Consider the following 23,676-nt stretch of genomic DNA (forward strand, 5'->3'; position numbering starts at 1 on the left):
ATCAAACTATCAAATGACTTAATTCTGACCCTGACCCCTTTTATCAGCCCGTTGTTTTGAGCTAAGTACCAACTTCCTGGATTATTTCTAAGTCTATGAATTACAGAAGATAGCCTCAAAAAGCGCTATGCAGAATAACTATGATCACAATGTATGGTGTTAAATATTATTTATAAATAATAATCTTATCTAGCTGCCATTGTCATTTTATTATGTAAAACAAATATTCTTGATTTCCATCAAATTTTTCAAGAGCTACAAATAGCTTAAGCCATCACCATGGGAATTACAGTTGTTCAAATTTTTGTCTCAAAATTCTTAAAATCCTGTCTTGCCTTAGAATAATGATTATCTATCTCTAACAGACTTGGTAAGCAGTATAGGTGGGAGTGAAGCAGGTGGCTCCTCTTAGTCAACATTATTTACCGAGTGTGCTATGTTGCCAGGTACTGTGCACTAAGTGCTCGGTCAGGACTTGATCCTTGTCATCATCAAGGCTACACTCCAATGGACAATGCACACAAAAATTAATTACAAGGATGATATGATAAATGTTAGAAAAATCACTGGAGCTGCAGGTAATGTCTAACAGAGGAAGCTAACCAAGTCTGGGGTGGTTAGGAAAGCCTCCCTACGGAAGCAATGCACCGGGCGAGGGAGGAGTAGGAGTTAGCCAGGCAATGTGATCAGGATGGGAAGACAGACATTTTGGTAAACGGAGATGAAAACAGACAAGAGAAAAGAGACAATGAAATCCATGCTCTGGCCCTATGAGAGAATAAAAGGGCTGGGGCAAGACAAGGCTAAGGGGCTGGCAGATGCTGCATCATGAAAGGCTTCTTAGATGAATGTTAGAGAAAGTGTCTGCATTTCCTACTGAGGGCTAAGCCACAGGACTTTAAACAAGAGAGTGTCATGATCCAATTTGCTTTTTTAAAAGGTCACTGGAGCTGCCTGATGGGGAATGGCTCGGAGGGACAATACTGGAAGCAGAAAGAGCCAGGAGGTGACTGCTGTCCAGGCAAGCAATCCAGTTAAAATGTAGAAAAAAAGTGAACCTATCTGTCTGTTTTTTCTGGATCACACAATTATTTGGGACGCTTGCAGTCAACCCTTCATTCGGTCAAAAAAGGGCATCATGACTACAATGATGAACAAGATACAACATATTCCTCATTCTCAGGGAATGTATAGGTTGGAAAGTGTATCAGGCAAGTAACCAAAAACTTAAATACAGAATGGTAAAAGAGTAGGAACCAAGAGTGCTATGGGGCCACACAGAACTGGCCTGAATAACCCAGATGGGAAAATCAAGGAGGGATCTGCAGATAAGGCATCTTTCTCAATTGAACCCTAAAGGTGAGGAAGAGTTAGGACAAATGAGAATGAAAGGATAAGGTGTAGGGCAGAGTGACAAAACTGTATGCAAGGTCCAGTACAATTCCTGACCACCTCAGCAATCTGAGTATTTCAAATGCACACAGTAGAGAGCACAGGAAATAGGTGACTAGTAAAAGGTAAGGGGGAACAGCCTCAGAAACCCAGTATCCTCCCTGGTGCAGAAGGGCAAGAGAAGATAGCAGAAGCTATCCCTTCCAGATAATCTCCCTGACAGTACAGTGAAGAATGGATTGGAAGGATGCCAGACCAGGCCCATATGTCTTCGTGCACAGCTTTCCCCTCTGCCTAGAATGCTGTCCTCTTTGGCAAATACCTTCATCTTTCAAGGCTTAGTCAAGCCCTCCTTAACTCAAATAGGAGGAAGAGTTCACTCACATCCTTTCTGCCAAGTGAACACGAGCATACTGCCAGGAGCACTCAGTGCTGCAACTATTTATTAATCTGTTTTTAGGTCTCTTCACTTGATGATAAGCTTCTTGGGAGAAAGGAAACAGAGTCTTGTACATCTAGAGCAGAACTGGAATTCTGTCTGATGTCTTCACTGCTGTGTCCCTAGTGCCTAGAATGCTGCCTGACACATATTGGGCACTCACTATCTATTCAATCTAAAAAGGAAGAAAGGAATGTGACCTTTTAATCAGAGCTCCAATTTTCCTCTTTGTAGTTCAGGAATAATAATTTGGTCAGTAAAAATAAGGTCCAAATTAGTTTACATTAATCCTCAAAGAGAATCGGTGCCTACATTAACTAAAATGTCACATTTGAACATTTCAAGGATCAAAGAGATTTATACCGGTAGTAGTGCTACTTTAAATGCTAACCTCCAATTTTTTCCACTACAGCTTTGTGCTTTCTTTCTAAATGCTGAAGATGCCTACAGCATTTCTCCAGTTTTCTTTTCAGATCTTGACATTCCTGCTTTGCCTTTTCAAGTTCTTGGAAGCAGTGTCCACAGCATGAATCTTTAATTTCAAGGATCTTTTTCTTATCTGCAAAAATTAAATGATAGCAAACCTTTATATCAATTTAGACTCAAACTAAAAAAGAAAGGAAGGAATGCAGGAATGAAGGAACGAAGGAAACCACGTGACATGATTGAAGAAAGTCAACAGTGCAACTGAAAAGAACGTGATGCTTAAGAGAGAGAGAGATCGGAGTTTAAATATTCTTTATACTATTTATTGGCAGTGTGGCTCAGAGTATATTATATAACCTGAGACTTAGTTTTTTACTATGTAAAATTAAATAATACCATCTATTTTAAAAATTGCTATGAAACATGATGTTCAGCTCTTAGTATTAAATACCATTCCCCACTAAAAGGAACAAAGGATCTTCAAGAAATGGCTAACTCCAGTACTGGGACAGGGTGTTTACGAGATGAATGCTGGAAAGAAATTCCTGAAAAATACAGGAACATCACAAGGACAAAGGAGCCAGTTTGAAAGGGCTCCAGTAGCTGAATATGAGGCAATTTGAACACTAAGTTTACTAATGAATTATAAAATGTTAAAAAAAAAGAGGAGTTCATGAGCCATACCAATAATCCTACCCATAATGGAATGGATGGATAGATGGGTAAGTAGGTTAAGTTGATAGGTAAATAGGTAGATGGATTGATGGACAGATTGATAAATAAAAAAAAAGATAGACAAACAAATGAGTACACAAACTAACAGGAGGATTCATGATTATAACAACATGCCAAGTGTCAACTGGTAAAAGTAGAGGGAAGCCTAGAGCTAGAAAAATTATAATTTTGCAACCACCATGGTAAAGACTGAATCAGACAAACATCATCAATGATTGCTAAATATAAGGGAAATGTTTAATGAGAAGGACATATTCATGGTCTTAGAAGTGTCTCCCCACAGACTGCTTATTAGTTGTGAGGTGGGAGGAAACCATTGAAGAAAATGGACAACACTGTGACCAGGTGCTCAAATGAACTTCACCAATAAAAGACAAATGGATACTGCGCTTCCACATGTGATAAGACATCACCTATGCAGCGTTCCAGCCAAGGAAACGCAACCTGAATCTAATTATGAAGAAACACCAGACAAACTGAAAATGAGGAAAGTTCTACCGAAAGCTGGAGGTGGGGTGGCGTGGTGGGGAGAGGGGAGAGTAAGTCTTTCAAAAATGTCAATGTCATAAAAGTCAAAAAGAGGCTATGGAAATATTCTACACTAAAGGAGACTAAAGACACATGACATCTAAAGGTAATACCTGAGCCTGGACAGATTCCTGTACCGTGGGGGGAAAAATGATGAAAGACATTATTGGGTCAGTTGACAAAATTAGAATACAAACAGGTTGACAGAGTATTTTCATCAAATGTTTAATTTACTACACTAAGGTTATAAAAGAAAAAATTCCTATGTTTTGAAAATACACACTGAAGTATATAGGGGTAAAAGGGCACAATGTATATAACATCCTCAAATGGTTCAGGAAAGAAAATGAAATGTTCACATACACATACACACAGAAGAGGGTAAAACTGTATACAGCATTATCAACAAATGTATCTAGTTAAAGGACAGATGGGTGTTACTAGCAACTATTTTTACTTTTGTAACTTTTCTGTAAGTTTGAAATTGTCTCCAAATGAAAAAAATATTTAAAACTATCAGGAGGTACAAAGGTATAAAATATATGTGGCACAGTATGGCAGAGAACAGCATACAATAAATAACAGCTATTGCTGTTAGTAATACATGGAATTTGTAAAATTTAAATAATATCAAAAATGATACAAAAAAAGGTGATCACTATTAATTAATAAAATAAAGTGGGGACACAAATTGGCACAGGCTCAAAAGCCAGTACCCAAAAATTTGATGTAAAATCATTGGTTCAGAATTATTCTCAGCTCTTTCCTGACTTCAGTTTCCTCTGAATGGCACCATTTTATGTCCATGAGCATCAAAGAATTAATGAAACACCACACTAGTATCATACATGGTATTTATATTTTTCATTTAAGACACTGTTGTAAAACTAGAAACCAGGCAAATGTCCATTGACAAGAGAATAAATTATAGCATATTCATAGAATGGAATACTACACAGCAATCAGAGTTACATGCATTAACACAGACAAGGATCAGTGGAAAAAAACAAGTTACAAAGACTACAATAAATATTACACTACATTTTTATAATGTTAGGAGACAAAACAACAGCTTTTTCAGGATACCCATATTTGGTCAAAACATAAAGAAAAGCAAGAGAATAATTTTTAAAAATCAGAATATTTGTTACCTTGGATTGTAAGGAAGTTATAGGGATGGGACTGTGGTCAAACACACAGAGGTCTTCAACAGTACTGGTGACGTTCTAGTTCTTAAGTCAAAGAGTGGGCTCCTGGGTGGTAGGCTTCATAACTTACATGTACATCACATATTGTCTTTGCATGTATCAAGTATCTCATAATCATTTAACTTACTTTAAACAATGGTAAGATATTAGGAGACTATAATCAAATAGTTAACAATGGTACTCTCTGGTGGTAATAGTATAAAGGACTACAGCACTTAATATATATTTTGGATTATTTAATCCTTCCTAATGAATTGGTTAATGTGTTTATTTTTAGGGAAAAAAGACTGAAGAAAGAAAAATCCTTTTGTAGCCTGATTTGTCTTAAGTAAAAACAAATTCCTTTCATATTGATAGGACTTCCCAAAGCCAAATAATATCTAAAACTTGTTGCTACCCATTTCATAAATTAAAAAAAAAAAATCTCTGGTTATTCCAAATAAAAACAACTAATATACAATGACAGTGAAAAATAATTAACAAAATACAAATTAAGGTAGTATTCCTATACACCTAATGAACAGTAAGAGCTTCTCAACCACCTAGAATCTAGAAGTGAGGAAAAAAGGGCCTTATGGATGATCAGGAAAATAGTCAACTGACTTCTTAGGAAAGGCAGAGATTCTCTAAAATTCTGGTAATATTATTTACTAAATTAGAAATTGTGGAAACTAAGGTTATTAACCTAGTACATCTGAGTTCTGGCAATTCAAAGTTCTCTTCCAGGTTGCAACAGATACAGCAGAGAAGAAACAGAAAGACTGGGTATGTGTTTGTATGTGGAGGGAAGGAGCAGACTGTGAGAGATCAGTATCTTAAAAAGGTTTGGAGCTAATAAAGGATATGTCAGTTCTTTGTTCAGAATTCTCAATGACTAGGCAGTAGAAGCCCAGTCAATATTCTTCAGTGAGCTCTGAATACGTCAAGGGGCTTCAGTATAATACAATAATTCTTTTTCATAATAACAACTGTAAGTCATTATGGGAACATTAAGCTATTAATTTACCAAATATTCAAAGAACACAAACTATGTGCCATTCACACTCTGCCATGTATTGGAGAGGAAGAGATAAAACACTGCTCCTGTCCTCAAGAAACTCACAAATCTGAAAACACCTCATCAGAAAGATTTCCATTAAAAAATGGCTGAAATAAGCTTCAATAACATGAACAAAAAGGTCCCAGTTATTTGGCAATTCTTTTATGTGAAACCCGTGATTTCTCAATAAAGTCAGGGAATAAAAACATGACTGTTCTATTAAAATTCTCATTATTCTCCTTATAATAAGAACTACTTATGAATGGAGGGAAGACCCTGAAAGGATAGAATTAAGAGGGTCTAAAGTATCCACGTCTCCTAAATGCAAAATGAAATCTAGGGAGAAGACACAGATTAGGTAGGAGTAATATTACCCACTTGTTCACTCATAAAAGCGTCACACATCTTTGACTTCCTTTTATCCTCAAAGCAACCCTCTGCAACTGTGAGTACGGATGTAACAAAGACCAGTAGGAATAAAATCCCATTACCAGCTTCTGCTTCTGTTTTTTGCAAGGCCAAGGCCTGAGCACAGCATCCAAAAGTGGGTGCAGGATGGACTGCCAGGACTCCAGGGTCTCCTCTGCCAGTGACCTCTGTGGCTGGATCCCTAGAGATCTTGGCCATATTTCTCTGAAAGAGAGTATCTGCATAGTTAATGCCATGTAAAAATCTTTACACAATTCTCCATTTAAAATGCTCATATTAAAAACATAAAAAGAAAACACTGCCTGAAAAAAATCTTGCTTAAACCATCACCAGTATTTTTCTTAGGGTGTTACATGAATACTGTCATTACTATGAACTAGTCTACAATGACCGTAATTTTCGAATTAGAACATTATCTGACAGAGGTCTGGTGGGCCAACTATGAGACAGATAAGAGATACAGTTTGCACACATATATATGAATTTAAGATATTTTAATGGCTTATGTGGTCAAATCACAGGACATACTATGTGAAATCACAATTGTTCTTGAAAATCCAGAACATTTTTACTGCAGCAGAGGTCAAACTCAGAAACTATAACTATCAAACTTTTGTCTTCCACAAATTTAAAATTACATTTATACAGTATGTTACATTTCTAAATACTTTCATGTATACTGTCATTTTATAAGGAAGTTCAGTTGAATTCCAAAGTTAGAGAGAGAAACTGAAGCTAACCTAAACATCTTGCACAAGACTATTTCTTCACTGATATTTATTGAACACTTTCGGTGTTCTAGTCCCTGTTCCAGCAATACAGCTACTAAATTCATTAATGGTGAGGCATCCTTTTTAGGTAGTGTTTTCAGATTCTTTTTTTTAAAATTTTTTTAAATTACTCATTTCAGAGAGAGACAGACAGAGATAGTGAGAGAGAGAGCACGAGCAGGGAGGAGAGAGAGAAGCAGGCTCCCCATGGAGCAGGGAGACTGATGCGGGACTTGATCCCAGAACCCTGGGATCTCAACCAGAGCTGAAGGCAGATGCTCAGCTGACTGAGCCACCCAGGCGCCTGTGTTTTCAGATTCTAGACAACTACCAAATCCCAAAGGAACTGAACAGGTGATCTTGAAAAAGTTGCCTTGTTTAATTACTTAAAACCCACATATCAGCTTGATTCTAGAAGCCTTGATTTTGATTATAAGAAACTCTTAACTGGCTATTGGAAAACCTACTTACAATGTGCATCAGAAGCAGAAGTCAGCAGTTACAGAGAAAATGGAAACTCCAGGCAATCAAGGGGATATGAGGCTGAGGCCAAAGGGAGTAATAAAAGTTGAACTCTAAGGTAGCCAATGTTTCCAGTTTCTACTCAAAACTGGAGAAAAGCCAAGATGACAAGAAAAGAAGGAGCAACAACCTTCTTGTCTTCATTTTAACTTGACTTTGGTGGTAAGAAAAGACAGAACATGCATCCTTAAATTTGTTTGAAAATTCTGCTCCCATTGATATTTTTGTTTTCTTTTTTCCATCATGACCTGTTGTATTAATGTATTCCAATAAGGCATTCATTTTTATGGAAACTACATTTTTAATTGATTGCATCCTGTCCATTTTTAAAAATTTTTGATCTAAGTTATTTTAATGAGGACTTGTTTTATGTATACTGATCATTTTTTTCCTGTTTTAATTTTCCTAAACAGCTCTAAAAAGGACAAATTTAATCAATTATAATTCCTAGTTCTTCATATTTAGGGCACCTATATTGCAAACTTATAATCACTGGTTACAATCATTGCTTTACCTCAAGGTCCTGAGCTGGGATTGCTCAAAGAGCAGAAGATCAAGTATTCTTTCGTAGGCATTTCAAAGCCACCCTTTTCTCAGGAATAGAATCTGATCCCACCCAACAAAAGCCACAAAAGTCTAAGTTCTTAGCCAAATTATGTGATTCTGTCTCCACAGACATGTGAGCTACATTAAGTCATCCAGATGATCTCAACACTGCTAGCACAATCAGAAACCCTACACAGAGACCCCAGGATTGAGTATATATTAATAGAAGAAAGGTGTTACATTTTCCTGATTTTTGTAGTAGAGATTGCCTTTTCAGGAAAGTAAACGTGAAAGCATGTAACATGATTTTCCCATCACTGCTCACGCTTAAAACTCACTATAAATAATTCTTAATTATTTTTTCCAAAAATTTTCAATTAAGTATTACAAGCATTATTCATGGGAAGTGATCTTGCCCAGTTATTTTTACATTAAAAACAACTCTTAACTGGTTGCTTTCACATCTTTGTGAAATCGTAATAATAGTATCAACTGGGGTGAACTGGGATGGGGTGGACTGATCTTTCAGGTAACTTTTGGATCTAAAATTCTGTACTATCTCAAACGCAGGAGGCAGAAAGGCCAAGCTGTGTCATTCATATCCTACAAAACCCAAGGAATTAGGTGAGAGATTTGTACTTTCTTTTTCAGATAAGCAATTATAATACATGACTACACAGGTAACAGACTAGTCATCCTCAAGTGTGGGACTGGAACTCAGACTTTTTTACCAGCTCGTAAATTTCCAATAAGTATTAATACCAAATGTTCAACCCTGGCCTTGAAAATCATTAATCATGATATCTTAATGAAACTTAACTCTTACGTCTCTTCTCAAACCTTATAATATTGGCATTTTCTTTTCTACCTCTAATTCCAAATGTTGAAATTGGCTGATCACAATGCCTACATATCATTCTGGATTTTTCACGCATATCTCATTTCTTCAATCTTCCACCAAAACTAAAAGCTGATGTCAGAGACTACGCAGACAACTAAAAGAATACTGTTAACTCATTCTACGTGCACAGATATAGTAGACCAACAAAACTGGGCTTCAGAGTTTTGTTTGAGTGAGCCATACTTCTATTTGCTTGTTCTACAACAATATTTTTTGTACTTGGTTGGTATTTTTTGCCTTTGTGACATAAATTCCTTGAGGGCAAGAAACAGGCTTCCAAACTCTTTAGAAGCTCTTAAGAAACCCTAGTTTAATACGATGCATATTTCTTGAAGTGGTCATGCCCAAAAAACAAAAATAGGAATGAGAGTTATTCAGTTTCTCAAAGCTCAGGCCCTTACAAAGAACAGCGTATATTTTTTAGGAAAAAGAGGTCTAGAGCCTAAAAGCTCTGCCTCATATTTGTGGCACCATGAAGAAGCAAAGTTTTTTTGGCAAAAAGAAATGAAATCCTTTGGATTCACTACAAAAAGTTGTTAAGCCACTGGTAAAAACTCAAGTTTTACGTCTCTTAAACTGTAAAATGAAGAAAGGAAAAAAGACCATATGCGACTTCTACAATCATCTTTGATGTTTATTAATAGTGCGTTTCACTTATCAGGAACATACCTTTTCCCACTCGGAGTTGGCATTTTCTATAGCTAGGGAGAGGGTCTCTTGAAAAGCTTTCTGTATGCAGGCCTTTAGTTTTTCAAAATATTGGGCAGACACCCATTTTGAAGAACAAGATGACACGAGTTCCAAGAGCTGCTTGTTCTCTGAACCATTGACATGTTCCTTTTGGGTGTCCTTCAAGAGAAATTCAAGTACAGTGAGGATATCTTCCTCATACTGATAGATTTCCAGTTGGATCCGCCTGGCTTCCTGCGTAGCCCATTCTCTACGACTCTGGTCTAGACATGTTTGCAATTCTGTCTCCTTCTGAAGAAGTAGTTCAGTTTTTTGTTTCACAAAGTCTTCTTTAGCTGCCGCAAGCACCTCATTAATTTTATTTCGATGATCATCTAAAAATTGCCGGTAATCTTGCTCATTTTGTTCTTGAATTCTGTGGATTTCTTCTTGCTTTTCTTTGTTCCATTCACTCCGGGCCTTCGCCAGCTCAGCCCTGACAACCACAGGGACTTCCTCGTTCTTTAACTCAAGCTCTCTCTGAAGAGAATAAATCTTCTCTTCCAATTCTTTTTCAGGTATTCCATTTTTCTTCATATTTTCAAGCTCGCTTTTCCATTTCTCTTTAGCTTCAGATATAGCAAATGATATCTAAAAGACATAACAATGTATATTTAAAATTCTTTATGATCTCCTCATTAATTAAAAAATTAAACTAAAGTAACTATTTGGGATAAGACACTGGTCCTACAATATATTCATACTATACTCAAAGATCCTTTCCTTAATTTTTTTTAAAGACTTCATTTATTTATTTGAGAGAGAAAAAATGAGCAGGGGGAGGGACAGATGGAGAGGGAGAAGCAGACTCCCTGCTGAGCAGAGAGCCCAACATGGGGCTTTATCCCAGGACCCTGAGATCATGACCCGAGCCCAAGGCAGATGCTTAACGGACTGAGCCACCCAAATGCCCCCCTTTCTTTCATTTTAAATGACCTAATATTTTATGTCTTATGTTACTTAAAAAACACCAGTTTCTTGAAGGAGAATTAGAAATTTAAACTGACCCCAAAAATATGTAACTATACAGTTACCCAAAATTACCTTCGAAAAAAATCCATATTAGTTTTACACAGATGTAGCCTCAAATTTTACCTAAGCCCACGACAAATGGAGTATCTTTTACATGAAGCAAAAGCAGCCTCATAAAGAAATCTTTTTTCTAAGTAATCTTAGAAATATAACACACACCTGCACAACTTGCTGACAAACATAATTGCATTTTAATGGAAGCACAGTGGTTAGCACAATTCATTAAATGATAATACCAAACAGAAAAAGTCACTTTCTCATTAATCTAATTTTCTTTTATGACAGAATAACAAGGCTAGCAGATCACAGACAGTAATAGTACATAACCAAAAGGTCCTAGGGAACCAAAAAACCGAGGCTTAGCTCTAACCCCACCTTTGACTGCTGAGGCAGCCTTGCACAGTGCTTAACAGAGCAGGCTCTGGGGACACACTGCTGCAGTAAACTGACCAGCTCTGGGACCACACGCCCATTCCTCAATTTCTTTGAGCCTCAGGGTCCTCAACTATAAAATGGGGACAATTATAATGCTTACCCGATAGAATTTTGTTAGGAATAAATGACAAAAGAAAAAAAAATCCATTTAAAGCACTTAGTCTGGAGCCTGGCAGATAAGGACTCAATACATGTTATGTGGTTATTACTTTTGGCTGTATGGCCTTAGAAAAGTCACTTAATCTCTTTTGTACTTAGTGTCTTCATCTACATAAGGCGCAGATTAGATAATGACCTTGAGTCTCTTTTATAAATTGAAAAAAGCCACAAGGATATAAGTGTTAAAACAAGCGGGCATCTCCAAAAGCTTGGCCTAGACAGTGTAATCAATACTATCTATATATATGCTCTGGATGTTGAAATAAAAAGGTATCTGTTTCCCAAATTTTCAGGTATTATATAATCTTAGCAAACATTTTCAACTAAAAAATTCTTAAACATGTCATACACCTTTATTCAGTGATATATTCCTGAATAGTTGTACATAAATCAAAATTTTTGAATTCTATTTTAAATCTAAGGGAACCGACCATCTAAGATGAGCTTTACAAAAGAATTCACAGCAAAATTCTTTTGCTACCAGCAGAATAATTCAGTAGTGATGTGAAACATGTTTAAAGAGTGCTGTTAGGGAAAGCAGTCTTGTCACAGTGGATGCCTGAAAATCATTACCAGGTAACTTGGGGGAGGTGGCAGATCCCATGGAATTTGGATGACCTGCTGACCTCACCAAAAGTGTGCATCCTCTCACATGAAGTTGTGCAAAGCGAATTTGACAGCATTAAGCAACTCAGGGGTTTCCTGATAGTTGCCTCACATTAGATTATCTGAGAAGCCTTTAAAAATCCTAATACCCAGGCCACACCCTGTACCATTAAAACATAAAGCCTGGGGGATGGGAGCCAGGCAACAGTATTTTTTAAAAGATCCTCAAGTTTTTCTAATGTGCAGCTAAGTTTAGGAACCACTGAACCAACTTGACAACTTCTGGACTCTGGACAAACTGGCTTTAAATTTTTACAGATTTTTTTTTAAAGATTTTATTTATTTATTTGAGACAGAGAAAATGAGAGAGAGAGAGAGAGAGCACATGAGAGGGGGGAGGGTCAGAGGGAGAAGCAGACTCCCCGTCAAGCAGGGAGCCCGATGCGTGACTCGATCCCGGGACTCCAGGATCATGACCTGAGCCGAAGGCAGTCGCCCAACCAACTGAGCCACCCAAGGCGCCCCTAAATTTTTACAGATCTTGGTGGCTCACTCTAATCTTACAAGAACCCTCCAACCAATACTATGAAAGTAGCCCTTGCTCACCTTCTTTGGTTTGGAGGAAGGATCCACAAGAGGTTAACTTATGTTTGTGGCTGAATAATTATTTAGAATAGTGCTACTCACACCCAAGTGTGCCCTAAAAACCGGCAGTGTCACATCACCTAGGAGTCTGTTAGAAATGCAAATTCTCAGGATTCACTGTAGGCCCACCGAATCAGAATCTCTAGGAAAAGAGCCAGGAATCGTTTAACAAACCCTCCAGGGGAATCTCACGCCTGCTAACGTTTGAGAAGCAACACAGCCTCCTCTCGTTTCTGTATTTCTGCATTCACATACATTCAGGTCTTCTGTGATCTTAGAGAAAGATCTCTTGACTATTTTATTTTCTATATTCTACCCAACTTTATTATTCTTGACTTCTGAGCTCTGAGACACATGCACATCATCACATTATTTCCTTTCTTTCTCCCTCTTAAATTTCTTTTCGAAATATGTCAGCATACTAAAAAGTATAGAGAATAATGCAATGAACACCCATGTACTCTCACACAACTTAAGAAAAATATTAAAATAGTTTATTCTTGAATTATTTCCTTAAGTAATCTGTGGAATAAGATTAGGAATATGACATATGAATGATTTACAATGTCTGTTACACACGTTATTTTCCAAAATGGTTGTAATATTGGGAGAACTGTATATACTTGACACTGTGATCTATTATATCTTTTGTATTACAATTAAGAGAGAATGTAGACATATGGCATAAAATAGCACCCAAAGTTTGTTATTTCGACTTTTTGTGAAGACTGTATGTCCGTATTCTGGCGTACTTATCCACAGATTCTTGTTTTTCTTATAAATCTGTATTGTTTTTCTTATCATATATTAGTATTAACGTTTCTCATGTTTAATTCATCTATTTTCCTTATTCTTATTATCCTGTCACTTTTTTTAATTACAAAAGCAAAAATGTTTTGAATGTTTGTACCTATTTTATCCTCTTTATCTATCTTTGCTACTACGTCTGAGTTGTCCCAAAATTGAATTATGGTACAGATCTGACATAGTCAATTTCTGTTTCTATATGTTCATTGAAAAATGTTTAGCTTCGTTTTCTTTCTTTTTTTTAATGGGCAGCAAAGCAAAATTTATTGAGTGATAGTAAAGCAAAGTTTATTGAGCGATAGTACAAAGCTCCCGAAGAGAGAGGGGACCTCAGAGGATTGCCCTAAAAATGTTTAACTTCTTAATCATCTTAGACTTTATTGTGATGCATGCGTGGGTAACCTTAATTTTCCCAAAGTGCTATCTGGCTATCATAAGACTATTATGGAATAATTCCTTATCCCCTTGTTTTGAAACAATTAAGCTTTTATTCATAGTTGGTTCTATCTCTAAGTCTGTATAATACAGAATGAAAAAGAATTCTCTTTTGTGACTCAACACTGAATTGTCGCTTTCCAACATATTCTATTATGTGTTAGGGCTGGACTACTATTTCTTTTCCAGAACATTTAAAAAATTTCTAGTCCTTTCCAAGTAAATTTTAGTATTATTGTGTCAAATTTCTAAACCATGTTCGGTTTATTGGCATTTTGATTAGAATCGGTTTACTCTAATAAACTGGGAGAATGCAAATGATTTTGTTTCTGGTCAAACAACATGACATATCTGGAAAGGAGAGTTGGCTATTTTCCAAGACTGTAAGACCACTGACAGAGCACAGAAAACAAAGCAAGTAAAAGGATACTGTACAGCTATTAATAAACAGATAAACACCTGTTCTGAATTTCTCCTAAAGACACAGCAAGATCAAATGGGATTTAGCTTCACAGTTAAGGTTACCTTCCTGATTATGAGAGTTGCAAGACCCTAAAATACATTCTTTCTCCCTCAACATCTTGATGATGAGAACAGACATCATCAGCCAGACTCTGAGCTAACGCTTAACATGCATGATTGTATTTAATTCTTCCATAACACTGTGAGTAGATACAAATTCCCGGGATGAAGATGAGAGGTCAGGAGAGAGGCCGCCCTGAAGCTTCTTTCCAGAAGAGCGCTTACCCGTCTGGCCACAGTGATGTCTTGTTGTTCTTCCCACTTCTTCTGTTCTGCTCTTACCCGTGCTTTATACTCTGCAAGGTCAGGCATTTCTTCCAGCCATCGATGACGAGCATTTTGTACAGCTGTTTCTACCTGCAATTGGATATTGCAAGAGAAAGAGGTAAAGTGAGGTATAAAATTTCAAAGATCCCATTTGCAAATAGCAACCAATATTTCATGTGTATTTCACACTGTACTGCACTACATTAGTTACAATGACTTCTAGTACTCCACCTTACCCCAAACAGTAGATTCTAATCCTTCTGTTCTAAACTTCCCATGCTGTCCCATGCAAATGTCACCACAGGAAGCAGTAATCTATAAATGTTTGATGGCCAATACTATTATTGGAAAGCTTCATACAAAGTACCAACTGCCATTTCCAACAAACTTCTTTTTCTCTTAGGAAAAAGGAGAAGACAAGCAGGAATGCTGCTTGGGGTCAGCTGCTGTCCAGTCAGTTCACCCACCATATCCACAGTCCTCATGCCTTACATATAAACACATTAACACATGCGGGCATGCACCAATATAGTTTATAGCCTAGTACCGAGCAAGTTTTCTTGCTGTCTATCCTGAGTTTGCAACTAAAGAATGAGGGGGGATACATCAATTCAGGCAAAAATGTTAAGACCTGATGAATTATGAGGGCTATCTGGTTATAAATCTGTCACAGGTTACCATAAGGTAATTTATTAAATAATCTTTCCTTATTTTGAAATACACAGTCACACACATACCTATATCCATACAAACATACAAAACCAAAGCTGACATAAGGGCCTGAATTGTTTTGTAAAATGCTAAATATATTTGCAGGTAAATTCCAGGGAGTTAAAAATATGGGGAAAAGATAAAGCTCCTATAGAAATTTATATTCCTTAAAAAGTTATTATGAATATTTCCTTTCTACTACATCATGCTATTTATTTTTCTTTACAAGATCTGTGATTGCATATACATCAAAGCAGCACACCCTTCAACATGTCTCTTTGTCCACAGAACATTTTCTGAACTCTGTTCAAACCTTAAACATTTCAGGAAATTATTTAACTGACTGAAGATGCCCTTGACACCATTACATATATTTGCCTATGTTTCCATTCTGTAAGGATTCCCTGTAAAATCATGCAGAACAATTTAATAAATAGGCAGAATGCCAAGTTTTTATCAAAAGCTGAACATATTTTTTTAAAAACTTTACTTCAGGTATTAAGAGTTTATAATAATAGGTCTAAAATAGTAAATACAAAATAAAGAATATTATATTAGGGTCCAGGGACCTCTAAGGGACTAAATACCCTGTCAGGTGCTCTGTAAGGTCAAGACTATTTTCAAAATAATATTCAGACCTTATCTTTTTTCACTCCCCCTCCTTCATGTGTGAATAATACAATGCTCCAGAGGCTACATGCTATGTGATATCTCACTGCTCTGACAGCCAATGGCAAGCATGCTTCAGTATTCTTGTTTTTTAAAAATTTCTCAGATTTATTTTCCAATACAGTAAATAGAATATAACACACACAGAGAAAAGCTCTTTAGGGTCTTAAGTTTTTAAAAGTGGAAAGGCATCCTGAAACCAAAAAATTCAAGAATCACTAGAATAATACAGATTTTAAAAAATACTAAATTTAAAAAACTAATGATGTAATATATGGTGATTAACATAATAAAAAATTAAAAAAATATATTAAATTTATTCCATTTATACAGAGCTATACTTTTCTCAGTATGACATTTCTTGGAAACCAAATAACATGCCCCAGTTAAAAGTGAGCTAGCTTTCTGAGTGCTTCCACGGGGAGGCAATGGCACCGCTTTCTGGCAGGATATGGGATTTACAGACAACGTCCCATTTAAGGGGCATGCCTGCAGATTCAACTCTGCAAGTCTCCATGTAAATACTGTTAAATATCTTACTGGCTTTAAGTTTGCTTTTTTATAAGTACTTCAGTATTTTCTATAAAATTAGATATGAAAGATTCATAGTGAAATTGTGCTTCATTCAGCTGTAAAACTACCACTTTTAACCTCAAGCATCGTAAAGCTTAGACTGAAAAAGGAGCAAACATTCTGAAAACTTAAAGAATACACAGAAAAACCAAGGGGTAACAGCTTTGTGACAGAAATATAATGAAGAAATTTTTAGTAACAACATAAGAGGCTCTCTACCCTAGAATGTACAAAATTTTTAAAATATAAAGTTATGAACAAGTTCAATGGTACCATTTTACAGATTTTCATTAATAGGCAGTTCCAATAATTTTATGACAATAAAACGTTAATATTACCTGTCTGGCAATATTTTCACAGTATTTGAGTTCTAACTCAACCTCAAGTTTCTTCAAGCCCCCACTGATAGCTGTCTCCTTTTCTTGCTCTAAATCTTGCCGGATCTTCCGCTTCTGTTCTTCTATCACAATTGCCATCTCTTTCTTGGAAATAACATCCGTGGTGGCTACTTGGTCAGTTTGGCTGCAACAATCTGAGGTCTTCTTTTTCATGGCCTTTATAGTTTGATCCAGCTTAGACTGCCACTCCTTTTCAAGCTGTTGAATAAGTTCTTGTTTGATCTGTTTTCAGAAGAAAAATCACATGAAAGAATATTCAAATAAGCAAAAACTAGAATAGCTAGCCAAAAGAGCAACCACAGCTGTGTTAGAAAATGATCTAGACAATGTTGTAGTAATTACATGACATTTAGAAACTTAGTCAATGAAAATATATTCTCAAGTAAATCCTGAAAGTTACTGTGTATATACGTGACATAAATCACACGGAGGATTTAAGTATACTGCATAAGGTCAGGCTATCTTCCTCTCAAGGTGCAACTTTCTGGAAGCTTTGACACTGCCACTACAAAGATGGCATGAATCTTTTTTTCTTTCTTGCTTTTTTTTTTTTTTAAAGAAGAAAACTTCTATTAATATGTGTTTTTTCCCCTCAACACCAGGCTTTCCACAAAGCAGGCACTGGGTTAAATCTAATTCATGAACCTAAAACTGAACAATCAAAAAAATAGTTTTACTTACTTGAACACATTAGAATCTTGTTTGTTATGATATTAAATTCTACTGAGTCAACTGTGCATTCAAAAAGGGGACGCATTATTAGAAGAATGTTTTAATGATAACATTCTACTTTCAACAGAGTACTGGGATGGATCCAAACAGTCAGTCTTAGGCAAAACTGTGAAACAGTGGACTTTTCCTGAAAAGCAAGCTTTTCCCTTTTCCTGTTTTCCACCTTCTGGGTACCCAGAGTTCTCAAACTGCTTCCCTGGCTACCACAGTCCCAGGTTGTATTGCTTCATCTGAAATGGCAACCTTGGGTAATGGTTTATGCTTTCCTGACAGTCTCACAAAAACATTAGCTCTCCAACTCATCCTCCTGGTAAAAACTGGTTAGCAAATTCAACTAAAAAACAATTTGCAACAATGTAAAAATAGAGAATTTGCTTTGTGCTATCCAGATTTTATATATACACTTATATATATTCCAGAATATATATTTTTATATTAAAACATGACGAGTAAAAGAATTTCAGGTGCCAGCACTAGACTAATGAATTGCTCTCAGGGGTGGGGGGTGGGGGATGGAAAGCAGGGAAGTCTGAAAAACAGGACAATGGTCTACTAGTCCACCTTTAGGTGGTCCCAACTCCAGTTAATGGCAATCTTGTGGATAAAAGAATCTACTTTCAATAAGAGTGAAAATTTATTTCACTTCCAACTAAGTTTTCAAGATCATAATTTGGTTCTAAATTTTCTAGAAAACTAATAGCAATCTCATTTGCTACTTAGGGAACAGAGGTAATGTTTTGTGCTTCTGAGCCTGCCCAGTCATTACTTCTTTCTTCTAATGCACAGTACAGGTTATTTATTTCTTATTATAGATTGGTCTGGAGTTACCTGAATCATTCCACAATATGAAATTAGATGTGGGTTTCATTTTGAGGATTCAAAAAAATGCTCCTCCAAAAACCATTATATCCTGAATTGGGTTGAAGAGTCAAGGGGCGGCCGGGGGAGGGGAGGGTGCGGCAGGGGTGGAGAGTTTAAAAAAATAAAAAAAAACTAGTGTAAGCTGAGCTGCCAATAGCCCAATTCTGAGATGTGAAATAAATGATTATGTACATACTTGGCAATTAAAAACTATGTCTCTTCAGGAAGAACTGTCTCTCAACAGTTAATACCACATTTTTTTAAACATGGTGACTAGAAATTTTAACCCACACCTCTTTCTGTTCCTCATCCCAGTGTGATTTGGCTAACATCACTTCATTTTCAACCTGCTGCTTAATATCAGTTTCTTGTTCTTTCAGCCACTTGTTCTTTTCCATCATAAGGGTATCTTGGTACTTTTCTTCAAGTTCCACCTGCAGTTTACTTACATATTCTTCTCTTTCCTCCAATAGCTGTCTCTTCAAACAAAATTCAAGTAAATATCTCTGTATACCACTAATATTCTCCAAGTCAAATATATGAAATAATGGTTACATGCATGTAATAGCAGCAACAAAGACAAATGATCTTCCTACATGCTAACTCAATCAGCTTAATAAACTGTCTTGTAAAGACCTTAGATCTCAAATACTGGATAGAAAATTTAGAGATGGCTATATTAAAAGAAAAAGCATCTAACTATTCAATAAATATATTCCCAGAAGACCAACTTTTTAAAAAGTGAAACTGAAATTAGTACCATGTTTTCAAGGTCCTCCCATGTTGTAGCATGACTCAGTACTTCATTCTTTTTTGTGGCTGAATAATATTCCATTCGATGGATATAGCACATTTTGTTTGTCTACTCATCAGTCAATGGACATTTGGGTTGTTCCTATGTTTTGGCTATTATGAATAGTGCTGCTATGAGCATTTGCATATAGGTTTTGTAGTAGACACTTGGGTTGTTTCCATTCATTCATTTTATTTAAGAACAGTGGGAAGCTATCGAAGGATGCTGAGCATGACAATGACCTGATAAAAATTCCTCCCGGCTTTTGAATGAATAACGGATTACAAGGGTGACAGTGAACTCTCAAAACAATGCTGGTAAGACTGTAAGATGGTACTACCATTTTGGACAAAGTTCAGCAGTTTTCTTCAAAAGTTAAACCTATACCAATAAGCAATCCAGACATTTCACTCCTACGTATTTACCCAAAAGAAATGAAAGCATATGCCCGTGCAAACATTTGTACAGGAATGTGCATGGCGGCATTAGTTGTAATAGCCAAAAACTGGAAATAATCCAAATGTCCATCAACAGGTGAATGGATAAACTGGTTGTAACATATTTATACAACAAAATACTATTCAAAAATAAGAAGGAATGAACTATAGATACACACAACAACCTGGATGGGTCTATATAAAATTCTAGGAAAAGCAAACTAATCTATAGTGACAGAAAGCAGATCATGGTTGACTGGGGATGGGAGAGAGAGACAGGGAGGGAGAGGAGGGAGTATTTCAAAGGAGCATGAGAAAACTTTTGAGAGTGATGGGTATGTTCATGGTCTCGAATGTGGTGATGGTTTCCACGTGTATAAATATGTGAAAACTTTTCCAAATTGTACACTTTAAATACATTCAGTTTATTGTATGTCAATTATACTTCAATAAAGCTCTACAAAATTAAAAAAATAAATAAATAAAAAGTGAAACTGACATTTATGTTTACACCCCACCCATCATGGGACCCATTAGATATCATAGCCCAGAAAAAAACCGTATACTTCTGAAAGACTTGTATTCAGATGCAAGCCAAAAATTATTACTCTATCTTAAAAGTTACGCCTGCTGTAATAAATTCAAAAATTGGTATATTTTTTTCATTACCAAAGACAAAAATTTTTATCAAAACTAGCTGAAATATTATCAGATAGTAACTGTCAAGTGTCAGATAAAATTTAATAATTTAAAGTATTAATATAACATTCTCTATTTACTCTAAGAATCCAGTTGATCGAAAAACTCCAATAAAGCTCTACTTGGGGATCAAAATGGCCTGTAACAGTTTCCATTTGAAATTTTTTTAGATGGTTCTCTGGACATTCCACGGAGATGCCACTGAAGCCCACAAAACACCATGCCAGAGAAGTATACACTTCACATACCTTTTGCCAGGCGGCAACAGAGCTTGTGCTCGGTGTCTCTTTTCCATTAGCTCTGATTCATGACTACCTGGTTGTCTGGGTTTTTTCTGGTTCACACCTGACCTGGCTTATTTTGGTCTGAATTGCCATCTGATTCCTCTCCACCAATGGCATGTGCCAAAAAGATGCCACCTAGTTTTTTTCAGTGTTGTGCGATTTCAGAAACTCTCTGGTGACTAAAAGACCCATTTCCTCACAATCAGGTCATGGAAACTAGTTGTACTAACGCTATAGGACAGTCTCAATCACATGGCTGAGAAAGTTGTCCAGGCTCACATCATATATCACTGTTATTTTTTGTTGACTTTAGAAGGAATCCTCAAATTGTCTTGTGTATATCTATCCTTCAGGAGTTGTTTCCATATGTATCCACACTTCCTTTTGACTCACAGCAGAAAACTGCTACCAATTTTCTGTGTATTTGTATGTTTGTGCATAGATCAGCTTTTCTACATACTAAGCCAGCCAAAATTTAACAAAACTAAACTAAAATAGCAAACATCTATTATTTCTCATGATTCTCTGGGTCAGCTGGGTGGTGGTTCTGACCTAAGTCAAAACAGCTGATCTCTGGAGGCGGTTGAGGTTATATGGTCTAAGCCGGCCTCACTCACATGTCTGGGTTAGCTTGATGTCTGGCTAGGCAGATGACTTGGTCACATATTTCATCACCCAGCAGGTTAACCCAGATCATTCACATGGTGGTGGTCACAGCGTTCCTCAGAGCATCAAGCTTGTAAGCCCCAATGTATAAATGCTTTTTAAGGCTCTTTTTGCATATACTAATGTCCCATTGGCCAAAGTTTGTCATGAAACAGACCACCTCTTACTGAGAATAGCTACAAAGTCACACTACAATAATATTGCGTGCATTCCCTGACAGGAAGAACGTGTGGCCATTTTTGCAATCTACCACAGCGAGGAAAACCTTGCTTCCCTCTCTTTACAGCAGTAATAGATTTATTGAGCACAGGGATCTGCCATTTGACCATACTACAGGAATATCTAATTTTTAAAGTTTTATCATTAAGGGGAAGTAAATTTTTGGATGGTTTTAAAACATTTAAACTTGATTTGTATGTCCCAGATAGCAAACGAAGTCTAACTTCTAAGGCCTGACTTAGCATGTATTACAGTTGTATAAATGAGCCTTAAGGTATATAGAAATGACATTATGAATGGGAATACTGCCCACCTTTGCCTTGTCTGCAAATTCATGACCTCCAATGATTACTACACAGTCTGAAGGGTTCTGTGTGTATGATGTTTTTCCCATTCTCTGAACAAGCCAGGCTAACACGTGAGGGAAGTTCTGTTAATAAAAGTTTTAAAACTTGGAATTGAGCTCCTACTTAACCCACAGCCTGACTCAATTAGTGTTTCAGAAAAGAACACATACGGAACAGGAAAATACACCCTAGGGCTCTTGGGGTTACCTATCTTATAAATTCTGTATCCAGACTAAGTTACTGACCTGAAAGCCAACTGCAGGGAAAATGGCTTACGTTCTGCACAGAAGGACTACCCTTTCCTGGATTGCTTGAGTGTAGTAAGATTCTTCCATGGTGTGAGTATGAAACACTTCCTAGGAAGATAGACTGGTATATCTCTGCCTACCTCTGGAGGATATCAAGAGATTAATAAATTCTCTTAAAGTTCTGTTCTGACTGGCTTATGAAGATAACTAAGTTTTATAATGGGTTTATGTAAGTCTAAATAAAAAACCAAAGTGTTCCCAGAGAAGGAAAGAATTATATTTCTAGTGTGGTAAGTACTCGGGCCCTCTCAGTAGGGGTGATTATAAATACAAAGAGCTAGCACAAGGCAGTCTTGCAGGGCCACAAGTCTTCTGTACCCTCATCACTCTATTCATGTGCTAAATCCTGTGTTAAAAATGTATAGAACTCTACACCAAATGAAGAGAGTCAATTTCACTGTATTACAATTTGAAATTTTTAAAGAAAAAAATTTAACCTGTAAGTTTTTTTGGAAGGGCCAAATAGCAGTTTTAACTTTCCTTCCTTGTGCCCCTGCACAAGCATTCATGAGCCAATATCACATCTGCTGTTAACTGCAAGTGACTGATTATATGAGATCCAATTTTATAGCTAAATTGATTCTTTTAAAAGTACCAGAAAATATATTCCTGAAAAGAATGACCTCTTTGAGAGAGTTGTTTTTTTTTTTTTAAGATTTATTTATTTTTTGACAGAGAGAGACACAGCGAGAGAGGGAACACAAGCAGGGGGAGTGGGAGAGGGAGAAGCAGGCTTCCCACGGAGCAGGGAGCCCGACGCGGGGCTTGATCCCAGGACCCTGGGACCATGACCTGAGCCAAAGGCAGACGCTTAACGACTGAGCCACTCAGGCGCCCGAGAATCGTTCTGTTCTTTGTCAATTTATATATTTAAAAAGAAAGAATCACAGTAGAGATCTTCTCCCTATTTTTTTAAACATTACTGAAAGCTAAGTCCTTAATTTCTAAGTAATTTAATAACCCTTTTTTTATATTGCCAGAACTAACTAAAATAGCTCCCTTTAGAAGTTCTTCTTCCATTAGATGATAATGTATACATAGCATGTTTTTTACCATACTAATCTATTCAAAAATAATCAAAATATTAAATGAGCTGAATTCCTAACCTGCTCTTTACTAATTCTTTTAAAGTCTGTAGTAGCAATAGCCTGCTTTAATGTAACTTTGTTCAGAAAACCTCTGTATAGAACATTTATTAAAGCCTTTAAAAATATTTCCTAATCTTGACGCAGGTGGCTTTCAAATTGTGGTCTGTAGGCTGGTCCAAAGTGGAAGGGAGAGTCAGACGTGCGTCTGGATGAGACTCTGGCCAGAACAGGGAAGAAAAGAGGGGCGACTGTTTACATGTGATTTTACTCCTGGACAGTCACCAATGGCAACTTGGAAGATTCAAGCAGGAGTAGGGAG

At 36.6% G+C, this 23,676-nt stretch overlaps 1 protein-coding gene across 1 annotated transcript in view; it reads right to left on the bottom strand.

Moving 5' to 3' along the window:
* CEP152 (centrosomal protein 152) overlaps positions 1-23,676 on the bottom strand; it is a 94,296-nt gene that overhangs the window by 11,655 nt on the left and 58,965 nt on the right. Inside the window, 5 exon segments of the mRNA XM_088024781.1 lie at positions 2,223-2,390; positions 6,259-6,400; positions 9,605-10,255; positions 14,531-14,662; positions 16,864-17,145. Of these exon segments, the coding sequence (XP_087880907.1) occupies positions 2,223-2,390; positions 6,259-6,400; positions 9,605-10,255; positions 14,531-14,662; positions 16,864-17,145 (1,375 nt within the window).

The sequence above is a fragment of the Eumetopias jubatus genome, unplaced genomic scaffold, assembly GCF_037043125.1.
Source record: "Eumetopias jubatus isolate StellerSeaLion01/CBP00866 unplaced genomic scaffold, mEumJub1_p1.0 scaffold_7, whole genome shotgun sequence".
NCBI lineage: Eukaryota > Metazoa > Chordata > Mammalia > Carnivora > Otariidae > Eumetopias > Eumetopias jubatus.